General features: G+C 41.8%; 3 protein-coding genes across 6 annotated transcripts in view; 1 reads left to right on the top strand and 2 right to left on the bottom strand.

The window, feature by feature from the left end:
* LOC116381593 (actin-binding LIM protein 1-like) overlaps positions 1-1765 on the bottom strand; it is a 16356-nt gene extending 14591 nt beyond the window's left edge. For all 4 annotated transcript variants that reach the window (XM_031843864.1, XM_031843866.1, XM_031843865.1 and 1 more), the window contains exon 1: positions 1719-1765. In XM_031843864.1, the coding sequence (XP_031699724.1) occupies positions 1719-1731 (13 nt within the window). In that variant the 5' untranslated portion in view covers positions 1732-1765. The remainder of the gene's footprint in view (positions 1-1718) is intronic.
* Positions 1766-4501: 2736 nt separating this feature from the next.
* On the bottom strand, positions 4502-10324 carry mfsd1l (major facilitator superfamily domain containing 1-like). The gene is made up of 13 exons (XM_031843839.1): positions 8809-10324; positions 8018-8118; positions 7735-7844; positions 7581-7636; positions 7339-7482; positions 7095-7253; positions 6877-6992; positions 6649-6749; positions 6326-6437; positions 6100-6237; positions 5770-5909; positions 5552-5663; positions 4502-5439 (listed from the first exon to the last, which is right to left on the bottom strand). Exons 1-13 carry the CDS (start codon positions 8828-8830, stop codon positions 5296-5298), a joined length of 1455 nt encoding a protein of 484 aa, XP_031699699.1. The 5' UTR covers positions 8831-10324; the 3' UTR covers positions 4502-5295.
* eme2 (essential meiotic structure-specific endonuclease subunit 2) lies at positions 9768-12898 on the top strand. The gene is made up of 8 exons (XM_031843840.1): positions 9768-10333; positions 10801-10922; positions 11082-11168; positions 11260-11384; positions 11530-11608; positions 11797-11912; positions 12013-12202; positions 12391-12898. The coding sequence occupies exons 1-8, from the start codon at positions 9880-9882 to the stop codon at positions 12544-12546; spliced, it is 1329 nt and encodes a 442-aa protein (XP_031699700.1). The 5' UTR covers positions 9768-9879; the 3' UTR covers positions 12547-12898.
* The last annotated feature ends 8 nt before the right edge of the window (positions 12899-12906 follow it).

Raw genomic sequence — 12906 nt, 5'->3', positions numbered from 1 at the left:
CTTTCAAACGTTTCCCAACTCAGTCTCATGAATACTAAGAAAACTGAGTCAAGTACATCGGTATGTCTGCCCCACAACAGGAGAGATTTGTCACTATGGTAACACACATAAAGTAACAGACTAGATTAAGAGACCAAGCTTCCAAAAAGGTTAATATAAAGCTCACTGTAACTGATTGTCCAGTTGGGAAGACATAATGCAGTGCTGTGGGGATTAAGAACTTCCACAGCTGCTGTAATGCAGACTGCATTAGTGATGATAGTGATTAGACAAATACTAGTCATCAATATCTTAACATCCTGGAGCAGTCTAATTAAGTCTGTGTATCCACACATTTCACATTTCACTGAAAGCTTAAAATGGAAGCAAAAAAAACAGTTTGGTCATTTTAGATTATTCCTGCCAATAGAAGAGCAGTAGGAGGACATTGTGCGTTAGCAATCGCTCAATATCTCATCTCAAAAGAACTTGTGAAAGATAGGTGGTATTACTGCCAAACTAGCAGGAATGTAACCCATTCTTTTGGCCATGGGACTCCAACAAGGACTGAAAACCCAGCCAAACTGTCCTTTGTCCCAGAACGCCTCAGATATTTGTTAATGACAGAGCTTTGATGCCAACACAACAACATCACAGAAATACTCCTGCTGATTAAAAATGTTTGAAGGTTTTGTTTTGTTGTGAACTGAATGATGGAGAAGGACAGGTATTGTATTACGTGTATAAAGTAATACAGCACTTGTGTGGTATTATCCTGTATATGAAGCATATCCCTTGTACAGTATACTTTTAGTTTATGTGCTTGTCAGTGGTAAAACTCATGTGTGGAGTCCTCAGATGGAAGTATTTTAGGAATCCAAAATGCCTTCTGTTCTTTCTTGATCTTGCTCAGAATGTGAAGCTGATATGGTGTGAAGTATTAGCAAATGGTAGATTTAGAAAGAGAGCAAATGGTGAGAAACCTGAGACGGACAGTTAATCACACAACCCAGTATCTCCAGCTATGAAAATCTGCATCTGTGTGTGTAAGGAGTGAGTATCTATGTTAAGTCTTCAGAATGTTTTTGTAATGTAGATGTAAATATACCTCATTCTAATTTTATGTACTAAGTAATCCATACAATGAGGTCATGTAATAACTTTCTCCACTCTTACTGAGTAAGAGTCACTACAGCGGCACAATAGACTATCTATCTGTTCCCTGTGGCTGCAAAATAGAATAACCAGAGAGAAACACTGCTAAATTCAGAGTTATTGCTAAAATCACATGCTGGTCTTAACCCAATACGGTGCTCTACGATTAGCTGTAACAGCTGGGATTACACTTTCCCCTACTTGGCAACCATACTATTTATCTTCCTATTCCGTTTCTAGATTTGGGGAAAAGTTTGAGAATCATCACTGTTTGCTAATCTTAACAGGTGAAAATGTTGCTTTTAGTTTCCAGGCTTCACATACGCAGATTACAAATAAGATGTAGTTTAAACAGCACTGTACAGTACAAAACAATGTTAAACCAATAATGGTATAACACTACCTGCCAGAGCAGTTAATTCAAAGTCATAATTAGTTTTGACCTTTAAATCAATCAAATGCCACCATCACTAGTTGTAAACAAATCATAAGTAAATAAAAACAGACATATAACACAAGCAGACACACCCTCTCTTTCGCATCCGATACCACACACACAATCACACACACTTAGATGTGTCTACCTTTCTCTTTCATGACAGTTGGTGTCTGCTCGTCTGTTGGTCTCACTGCAGCGGATCCCAGTGAGGACAGGAACTAAGTGGACTGCTGGTCCAAGGGAAAGGGGGTGGTCCAAAACACAGAGAGCAGGAGTGTGTGTGTGTGTGTGTGTGTGTGTGTGTGTGTGTGTGTGTGTGTGCGTGCGTGTGTGTGCGTGTTCTCCAAGAGGACAGTAGGAATGGCATTGTGCTTCTGAAACATGCTGAACAAGAGAGTATTTGAACTCCAGACATGTAATGCTGATAATAGTTGTGTATTATTTATTAATTATTTAGTTTTTTGAGGTAAGTCACATTAACCTTGTCGGGCTTCCTCCGCTTCAAACTGCTTCAGATCACATTTACCTACAATAACCAGCTCATTGGTGGTGCATTTAAAAATGTCGAGACACATATTTCTGTTACTTTGCAGAAAATTGCCATAATATATTTGTGTCTATGATGGGACTATTGCTCAGTACAGATGATTAAGCGACAACATTACCTGCTGCTGATATTTTTTGTCCTTTTCAAAAACCCTTTAGCATTTTGTGACTATTTGTAACCACCAAACTGAATATGAGTAGTCTCCTAATACACACAGGCTTCTATAGTCTGCATAGAAGTAATTAAACCTGATAAATGAGGCACAATATTCACGGTAAGTGTGATTAAAAGTGTGTGTAGAGGCAGCTGTTAAACCAAAGGGTTGACAGCAGTCATTGATTTCTCACATGTCCATATTATAGACCGATTGACCGAAAACCTTTAATACTCACAGCAATGAGGAGCTGTGGTGATGAATAGTAATGCCAGTTAACGAACAGACATAATATTAAATGTCTACAACACTGTTTGTCTATCAGCTCGATGTGTCGTTATTAAATAAGAATAAAGCAGACAGTTGACGTGTTAAATCTAATTCATATTTAGCCTTTTCCAAGTTGGAAATTAATGGCACACGAACAAAATGGCCAAATTATAAACTGTAATGACAAGTCAATAAAATACCAAGATATCACCCATGCGAACCACATAAGGAAGTAAACTATTCTTTACCTGACACCTCTGCAGGTATACTGGCCAACTTCTCACACAGGATGTAGTCGTTGGGGTTGATGAAGGGCAGCTGCTCCATCATGGACTGTTTAGGAATGAGGTAGAGAATCTCTGCAACTTCACCATCTTCAATAATTGACATGCGCCTGACAGAGTTCTTCCTCTTGACCCGGTCCACAACTACCATTTCATTGCTGTTGCCGGAGCCGCAGATCCTGCCCAGGTTGCTGAGGTTGAGGAGGCCCGACATGCTCGTGTCCTCGAGGCTTTCGGCCACACAGTTCAGGCTGCAGACTGACACCAAGTGAGAAACCATGAAGCAAATCTCAAGACGTTAAAACCCTCTTGTTGTATGTCGGGTGTTAAGTTGCCCTCTAAGACTTTGTGACTGACTCAGCGTGTGTGTGTGTTGTCCATCAGGCTGTCAAAGACTAACTCCTACCTCACGCCCCTTAAGAAGATTAAGTAAGGTATATTTTTAGGGTTTATCTTCATGGTAAACGGAGGATCTGAGCTCAAGACAGTCTCAGGTAACCTTCTGGCCTCTATTCCAGTGACTTTGACTCGTGCATTATTCTAGTAATCTAGTGACTGGGGCACTCGCTTAAGAAGATTATGAGCTCTATTGTATCATCCAGTTATGTACGCAGATAGAATCATTTGATTAGATTTAATGTATATCTGATCTTTGGTTGGATTATGACTGAATAAAAGGACCAGCTAGACACAAAATACTTTTTTCCGGAACTTTTCATAACCCTCCTGCTGCAAATATTGTACATGTGATTGATTTTTTTTCCCCCTCTGTAATCTACTGTGCTATTTGGCATGGACTGCAGTGTTTTGAACGCTTAGCTGTAGAGCAGGGAAGCTTTAACCTGGAACAGAGTCAGCGACAGGAGGCATCATGAGTCCAGAAGTATTTAAGGACCGCGGCATTATTCAAGAGCAGACAGTCGGTCTCGATCAGTTAAGGCACTTTATAATCTACTTTTAATCAAAATTCAATGCTAAACAACTACTCAGACGTCTACAGTGTGCTGGCTATATGCGAAAAAACGGGCGGAAGTTGATTGAAAACACAAGCTTTAACAGGTAACATGTCTCTACAAAATACTTTCCCCTTGATGTGATATGAAGCACTGTTATCATGACTGGCTCCCCTAAAGTACCCAGACGACCCACAAACATCTCTCTGATCAGTAAGAAAGTAGTTAGTAAGATTAATGTAAGTAAAACTAGAGGTTGAATATGGGACCTGAAGAGCTGAAGTAAAAGCCATTAGGACAAACACTCTATAATACCGTGCTTACTACAGGAGCAGCAGTCGTAGCCATTGCAAAGAAGTGTGTAAAGAGCTCTACCTACTGGCTGTAATGTGCTAAACATGCTGTGATCTATTTAGAAGAAAATCATGCTGGTCAATCTGATATTGCATATGACGAGTGAAGGGAAATAACTGGCTCTTTATGTTCACCAGCTAATCGCCAACTATATCTGTCTGTCGTTTGGTGCTGAGCAGGTAGTTTACAGTGGATTCTTTATAACTTTTTTCAGTGAAAACATTGCTATCTGAGCATTAAGGGTGAACCAAAACAGTACCGCTGTGGGCCATGAAGCTAAACAATCAGCTGAAACTGGTTATGAAGCTCTGTAAAGCCGAGGGGAGCTGCAGATGGTACCAAGAAAATGTGTGGGTGTAACACAGATTGCAGAAAAGGTGAACAGCGTTTTATTTTTGCTGTTTTGTCAATGTGAAAAATATAAAATTCCCTTCTACATTGTGAAATCTCGAACAATGAACAAACAAGTAGGAGACAAATGTTTCACTGTTTCGTTACAAAATCATTTAAAACAAACATTACATTTCTATAACGGAAAAATGTCCATGTTTTATGTGGATGCCCAATGATTGTTGATGGTCAATTGAAGCAATACATTCGCCAGCGAGTGCTGTATTAATTGACAAAGCAGAGTGTTCTTCATTGCATCAAAACTACGTCACCGTCACGTCAAACGACGGCATTAGATGGAAGAAGAAATACAGATAGTGTGTGCTGAATTTGCAGCTGCACAAAGGAATGTATTGCTTCATTTGACTACATCTACCATCCACATAAAAGGTGGGCTTTTATTTATTTTTAATATTTCCTGTATTATTTAGCAACCTGAATAAGGTGCACACAGTCAGTTATGGCAGTACAGTTGGAAGCTAAAGCTTTAAGAGAGTTTGATGTTTTACTTACCTGTGTTACTGAAAAAACAGTTGTTGTACATTTAATACACTGTAGCCTCACCATCTGGGTGTAAATACTGTTTAACAGAGATGTATTTATTCCGATTCATTAAACTGCTCCAGTATCTGCTGTAGCAACCGCAGAACGGAGAGGTAACGTGATTATCATTGAGGCCTGCAATAAATCAAGTCCCATTTGAAGTGTTACAAGTAAAATACATATATAAAAAGAGAAAAGTCTTCACTGTAGTAAGAAGTTCACAAAACTTAGGAGTTTTCAGAACGAGATCTGACCGCCTCGTCGGCCTCCTCATCCTCATTTTGCTCTTCCTCTCCCTGGTTGAGCGGCTCTCTGTCGGAGTCTCTCTCCGCCGGGCCTGACCTCTTGGTTGTCTTGTTCAGGGTCCCGCCCTGCAGAACAGCAAATATTAACTGAACACACTGTACCGTATCCTGTGCTGTAGTCAGCTGACAACAGCACATTTATATATAAAAATGGTACACGGGCTGTGAGATGTCTGACCTGTCTGTGGTCAACAATGTTGAGCAGCACTGCGGTGACGATGCAGCTGACGGTGTTGGCCAACATGAAGATCATCATCCTTTGCCAACGCCACAACGGAATCTTAGTTTCGCTGGCCGGGGAATGGAGAAAGCACTGAAGGTAAGTAACGATCTCACATTCAGCATGGCCCATCAAGTGCACTGCAATGAGATGCTTTATCTGAAGCATTTCTTTACCTGGACTTGGTGCCCAAAATCTGCCCAACGACAAGATTTGACAACCCAATGCCCACCATCTGTATGGAGGTGGCCAGACCCATGGCTGTTCCCAGAGTCGCCTGAGGCACCACGAGTGGAATAGACGGCCACATGCTGGACTGGAATACAGCACATATAGTTTGAATTAAGATAGAAAGCGAATGCTTTTGACAATTAATTTCCCTGCCCCAAAGCATTCGATTTGAGAAAGAATAAGACAAATCGATCACTTATGGGGGTCACCGTACCTGAGAGAAAGCAGGCGTTAGAAATGAAAATGTTTAAACAACGGCTTTGACATAAACTCACAGCAGCAAAGGAGTAAGTGATTCCCAGCCATATGGTGGACACGAGAGGGGCAACAAAGGTGAAGGCCAGCAGTCCAAACACAGGCAGCGTGAGGATGGCACAGGCCAGTGCAAACACGCCCCGCAGCCCCACATAATCCTGGAACAAAGACAAGAGAGGGTCGCGTGTTGCACCAACTTACCTCCATAAGACTGCTTAGGAACAGCTTTAGGTTACAGACGCTTACTATGAGAATGCCCACGCAGGCTGAGAGGACCAGTGAGCTGTCATATACCGCCCCGGCGACGTAGGCCGCCTCCTTCTGGCTGTAGCCGTCGTATTTATCCTGAATAAACTTACTGGACAGGAAAACAAATACAGCCGTATGTTAAAAACGTAATTATTCTTTTAAGTGTTTATGCCCTGGGTTCATTAGAATACAGTGATTGTATGATATATATACACATCCTAAAAAGTATTATTTCTAAAAAAAAAAGTCTGTTATCCTAAACATAACATTGTATTCTGGCCTTCAACACTCTCATTTTAAACCTGTGTCGATAGCTGTACCTGGCATCAGCGATGAAGGGGAAGATGCCGTTGTAGAAGAACATGATGGTGAGAACCAGCAGCCAGTATCTTAGCGACAGGAGCTTCACATCCTGAATCCTCTACACACACACACACACACACACGACGTTAATGTACATTTAAACAAAATAAGTGAGGTCAGATCCTCCATCTGCACCATCCTTGCACTTCGTAAACAGGTTATATTTAAAAAGGTACAGTTCGGACCACTTTGCGGGACTCCTCTTGGATGGCGCCATCCAGACCCAGCTGCCTCATACCGATCTTGTCCAGGGCACTGACAAGAACGGCAGATACAAAGCCCAGCACACACAGTAGTGCACCTAGAACACATCATGTGAAAAACACCCTTACTTTTTACATTTTATTATTATTCAATCGTGCCATAAACCTTGAGGTTTCTCTCCCCTGCATGTATTACCTACCACCCCAGAGTGTCCACTGCATGCCGTACTTTTCTTCAAACCTCTGGGTGAGGAAGAAGTTCAGGACTGAACCCAGGCGAGAGAAAGCCAGAGTCACACCGAAAGCCAAGGCCAGCTCCTTCCCTTTGAACCAGAAGGCTGTGATGCGGTTCTGAACAACTTATAAGGAAATGAGAAGAGCAGTTAAGGAATATTCCTCCGAGTGGACACTGCTAAGTATGCGACTTCCGGAAGGAGGCCTTACTGGTCAGAGATCCATTGCCTGATCCAAACAGTAGTCGCCCTGTGAGCATAAGCGGCAGCAGATAGGGAGTTCCTTTGAAGTGGGAACCCAGTGCAAAGAGTGACGAGCCCAAAACACACAGGAAAGAGAACAGAAACACTCCAACTGCAGAGAGGAGGAAAGGTCAAACGATTTACCACGAGTTACCACAAATCAGTTGTTAGGTTTGCGGGAAAGATATTTATCTATTTTCGTTGACTTACAGCGGTTTCCTAATTTGTCAATCATGAAGCCAGCCATGATCACCACTACTGCATTCCTGTTGATAGGAGAACAGAGACACTGTAGCCGTTTTCTGATAAGCCATTGTCAGCCTATCACTGCAGAGTCGATGTGTGTGTGTGTGTGTGCACTTACGTCCAAGCATAGATGGCATAAAGAAGATTGTACTGCTGAGGGTTCATCCCCAATCCCACCACACAGTCCACTGTGCCATTGATCACTGTCGCATTGGAACATGTCAGGTTCTGCCAGATGTGGGGAAAACCAGTGATTTAAGTTATTATCTAACCAGCCACAAACTGAGGACACAGTTGTAATGTTGACGCCAAACTGCAAAGATGCTGTTGAGTTATTGTGGGGAAACCATTCGATACGGATGGTATCTTTAAGGCGGTCTGCCCTGCTGCCTCTTACTTACCCCTTGGAACTGATCCTGCAGCACACTCGGGATGTCGAAGCAGAAGTAAGAGCCAAATGTCAGCAGACAGTTGAAGAACAGCACCACAAAGCGGTAATATACTGTTGAAAATAACAGTTTCTCAATGTGAAAGTCAGTCTGAAACATGAAAACACCAATAGCAGCATGTTCGGTGACATTGTCATTAAATTTATCTGCAGAATATTTTCCAACCAGAAAGTATGTGAGCACCCCGATGGAAAAAAAACTTATATCCATATGTCTTATATTAATTATTGGTTTTAACACAGTGCTTTTAAAAAGACAAATTGTCTAGAACGCTTTAAAGATCCCCTCCAGACATGTTTGAAGACATTAACTAATAATCATTAGTGTCAGACATGGATTTCACACAATCTTCTCATTCTGCAACAATAACAAAAGCACATTTCTGAGAGTGGAGCTGCAGATGCATTTCAGGGGATTTTTTTGTGTTTTTACCTCACTGGGAAAACCAACTGTGTTTGTGTGAAAGCATTGGAGCATGGGCTGAATTTAGCTTAGCTTCTGTCAGAATACATTCATGAGATAGCAAAAACGTTACTGCTAACGTCAGGGGTTTTGGCAACGTCCTATTTAGTCACATGAGCTCTTAACCAACACTAAAGCATAAACTGCTGAGTTGGTCTTTCAGTGGCCCAGTTGTTCAGGGAAGTATATGAAGGGTTACAAGACACACGTCTGGTTTTCTGCTTCGCTAAATCTGTTGACAAGAGTATTTTGTGGAAATACAAAACTCTATTCAGACGTACCTTTCTCCGCCGGTTGCGTCATAGTGAGTAAAAAGACAGTGGCTATAAAATTAAACTTCCAGATCCCATTCCTCTGTGTTGTTTACATGAACAGACTGGTTAGCAGGATGCGTTCAGGTCCGCTCCGACTGACTGCTGTCCGTAGACCGCAGCTCTTCAAGCTGTATGGATGGACCTTCTGATGCGCGAGGACGCAGCGGATTGTTTGGAAATCTACTCGCGCAGCGACCCTGCACTTTTTCTTTTTGTACCCTACAAACTTTATTGATTTCTAGATCTTCCTGTTATTGTATTTTCTATGGTAAACATTACCAGAATAATAAAATAAATGTGTACATGTGAACATAATTGTGTTTTCAATAAATCTACACGTTTGTGAATTTTGCCATAAAACGTAAAATGTATAATGAAATAAATTGTTGGGTTTTTTTAATAGTCAAATACTTTAACACAATATAGTAAATGTCTTTAACGGATTTAAATTGTGTTGGTATATTGTGTTTTTACTATTAATTTGGTTATAGCAATATTTTTCAGTTAAATTACAAATAAAGAAAGATCCATGTTATTAAAATGTAGCCTACAAGTTTACACATGTTTTACCAAATTAATTTCGGAGACACCCTAAAACATTATGTTTATTCTTGTCAACCAAACGCATCAAATTGACTATGGCTACGACTGTAATCTGACTCTTTATGATACAATATCTGCATATTTACATTTTTATATAAAACAAAATAAATCGTATAGCCTTCTGTATGACTAGGTTGCGTTGCAGTCTTAAAATGTGTTCAGCACCTTCTTAAGGATGTTATTTTTCTATATAGTTTGTCCCGAGACTAAATGTAATAGAACCAACATATATAAGCGGCTTCAGACAGCAGAGACTCTCTGCCTTCTGGTTAAAATAAATATAATCTACTCTTTGGTCTGTCTCTTTTTAAAAGGTTTCTACTGAGCTACCAGGTAAAGGCGCGTTTATCGTCTTTTGTCCCTCAGCGGACACCATCGAGGTCATGTAAACATTGCGGATCCAACGCGTTTTTGATTATGTTTTAAACATATAAAATGTCTGCGGTGCGTAGAGTTCAAACATGGGAAATATCTGAATCTGAGGACAGCGACGCTGAGACTAAACTTGACTTAAACCGCGATGAGAGCGGTCAAAAAGCAACGATCAGCACAGAAGAGGATCAGAGTTCAGACCACACGTGCAAAACCCTCCCATCGTCGTCACCCACGACACCGGATTGCAATCAAGCGTCTGCTTTGTCTCCCCCGCGACCAGATCGACGGTGCGCACCAAGCCCTGCAAAAAAACGCCGCACCAAGGAAGAGATAGAGGCGGACAGACATGCAGTCAGGGAGAGGAAGGAGGCGAGAGAGAGGCAGAGAGCAACAAGAGCCCAGGAGAAGAAGGAGAGGAGACAAGAGCAGCAGAGGAGGAGAGAGGCTGCGGAGAACGTGAAGTGTCTCCGGCCAGAGAACTGCCTGAAGTCTCTGACTGTCTGCGTAGATCCAGGTACACCATGCTGCCTTCAGGTGCTGTCGGAATTTTATCCCACCATCGAAGAGATTACTACAGCTTGTCAACAAGATTGATTTTTTTAACTGATGCTACGAAATATACATACTGTAAACACAAAGGGGACATTGATTAAAAGTATGATATTTAAATTTTATGAAATGTCAAAATGCAAGTACTTTTCCATTCATTCTTGTGTTGATTTTGACACATATATAAAATAGCTGGAAGGCTGTCAGTTTTTAATGTATATTAAATATGTAAGGAAGTAAGTGCAAACTTTCGGCAATGACAATTGCGTGCAGGACAATTCATATTTACCACCTATGCCTAAGCTTCAATGTCTGAACCAACAAGGACCACTTAAAGACAACAGGGTACAACTTCCACAAAGAGGATAAGGCTGAAATGCTTCATGCACACGTGTGTTTATCTAGAAGCCTGTGTGTGCTTTTCTTCCCCAGCCCTTCTGCAACAAGATGGCTCCGACATCTTGCTGGACACCCTGGCTGCCTTTGAGTGGAGGTATACCATTGAGAGCCAGCAGGTCCCACACAGCATCGCCTGGATCAGAGAGTTACCTCAGGTAGGCACCTCACGCTTCTCGTAAAATCATACATTCATTTAATCAATTGTGATATTCTGGCTGCATTACATTTATTAATTTGCTGTATTTCTACTTACTAACATATTCGTACCTTTTCTACATTTTCCAGTGGGGTCATTACTGTTTTGTGTTTTGCAGGGGGAAGATGGATCGGTGGAGGAGGAGCAGGTGGCTCTGGTGCTGGGTCTGAATGACTTCGTGGACATGGTGATCGCTGTGAAGAAAGTAATCAACCTTTTTGAAGGTGTAATAATTTAACTTTGATGCCAGTCTACACATGATGTCCCTCCTCTGTGTTATTGTGTTGCCACTGCAGATGCTAGACAGTGAGGGGGAGGAGACAGTGATGGGGTCTTTCCTCAGTCCAATATTGGAGTGTCTCAACCGGGATGCCAAGAAGGTGGTCACTCTCTTAGTGACAGACTCTCAGCCAGATTACAGGTTAGTGTATATGTCCGTGATTGTGGCCTCTGTTAGATAGATAGATAGATACTCTTATTTACTTTCCCATTTACTAACTTTACACACTTGTTCTGTGTTAGCTTTCATGTACTCTGATCTGATGTATTGGTTTACTTACCAACAGGACAGATGCTTGTGGTGTGTATTTACTAGATGAGATGCTACAATCCAAATCAGGGATGGAGAACCTGGACGTCAAGGAGGTCAGTTTACTTTGAATCTGAGGATTAGTTGATCTTGCATGTTCTTTTTGTAGATGTTGCCACTCACCTGTATGTTTCAGAGGGTGAGAGAGCGCTAAACACTGTCCATACTTGTCCTACACGTTCCTGCACACTTGATGTAGTGATTTAGGAGGGGCGTCTTTGGTAATGTCTGCATTTCTCTCCAGGTTCTTGTGTACCTACAGCTCTGTAAGAATATCACCCTAGTCTTCCTGGATGGCTGGCAGGAGGTCACTAACCATGTGTGTGCTGTCACCAAGGCCTTATCAAAGCGCCCTTTCAAGTACGAAGCCACTTCAGTCATTATCTCGCATTAGCAGACAAGGAAAACTTACCTGACTGACCTTACCCCACTTTTAAGATGTCCTTCCATGTCTTTCCAGACTAATGACAGAGCGAGCAGAGCTGCCCTTCTGTGTGGACGGTTCATGGGCCAGCGGGGTTCGGGTGGAGAGGGACGGCTCGGGGCTGATCCAGGTCTGGAGCAGGCAGATCCAGCAGCTGAACAGAGTTAGTCCTGCTGTGGCCTCCGCTGTGACTGCAGCCTACCCGTCTCCTCAGCTGCTGCTGCAGGTACACCACCTGGCTATGCTTCAGTAGGGTGTTGTAGAGCTCAGTGCATGAAGAGGGTGGTCTAAATTCCCACTTTATCGTAAAGCAATAAAAAGCAAAGCAGACTATGTTGCTTTCTACTGCTATTTATAACTAAAAAACCTTTCAGGATGTATAAAAATTAACCAATTTCCAATGTTGTTTCTTAGGCGTACCAGAGCTTGGAGTCAGAAGAAGACAGAAAGGGGCTGTTAGCTGGCCTTTTAATAAAAAGTGGAGGTAAAGAGAGACGAGTAGGACCGGAGATATCCGCTAGAGTTTACCGCTGCTTCACTGCCCACAACCCCCAGCTTGTCCTGGACTGATCTGTCCTCTTGAGAACCAGATGGACGGATGACAGCAAGGATTAATCTGGTTCTCTAATGACACTTTGTCCCCCACTTGGCTGTTAATGTTGATGCTTACAAGCTAAGCGTATGCCTTAGATATCATGTTCACCTTCCAGTAAAGCACCATTCATACTCATCTGAACTTCAACCGATTTGATGAATAGAATGTTTCGTAAAATAACAAACTATTTGATGTGTACTTCCTTGATACAATATTTTGTTTGATGAACAAATGTACAAATGCAAGATGTATTGTTAGAGGAACCTCGGTGAACTACATTTGTTTTGTTTACTTGTGGAATAGCCTATAAAATAAGATGCAACAAAATGTTTTTT

Source organism: Anarrhichthys ocellatus, unplaced genomic scaffold, assembly GCF_004355925.1.
Source record: "Anarrhichthys ocellatus isolate YVR2014 unplaced genomic scaffold, GSC_Weel_1.0 scaffold4, whole genome shotgun sequence".
Lineage (NCBI taxonomy): Eukaryota > Metazoa > Chordata > Actinopteri > Perciformes > Anarhichadidae > Anarrhichthys > Anarrhichthys ocellatus.
Note: the sequence above shows the minus strand (reverse complement) of the source record. Positions and strands in the feature narration are given on the sequence as shown.

Excerpts from the sequence above, each read along its gene's own strand:
- mfsd1l (XM_031843839.1), bottom strand. The coding sequence starts at position 8,830 with ATGACGCAACCGGCGGAGAAAG. Across the intron at positions 6,993-7,094 it reads GCAGTGGACACTCTGGGGTG|GTGCACTACTGTGTGTGCTG; the intron begins GTAGGTAATACA and ends GATGTGTTCTAG. Across the intron at positions 5,440-5,551 it reads ACATTGTTGACCACAGACAG|GGCGGGACCCTGAACAAGAC; the intron begins GTCAGACATCTC and ends GCTGTTCTGCAG.
- eme2 (XM_031843840.1), top strand. The coding sequence starts at position 9,880 with ATGTCTGCGGTGCGTAGAGTTCAAACATGGGAAATATCTGAATCTGAG. Across the intron at positions 11,169-11,259 it reads TGGTGATCGCTGTGAAGAAA|ATGCTAGACAGTGAGGGGGA; the intron begins GTAATCAACCTT and ends TTGCCACTGCAG. Across the intron at positions 11,609-11,796 it reads AGAACCTGGACGTCAAGGAG|GTTCTTGTGTACCTACAGCT; the intron begins GTCAGTTTACTT and ends ATTTCTCTCCAG.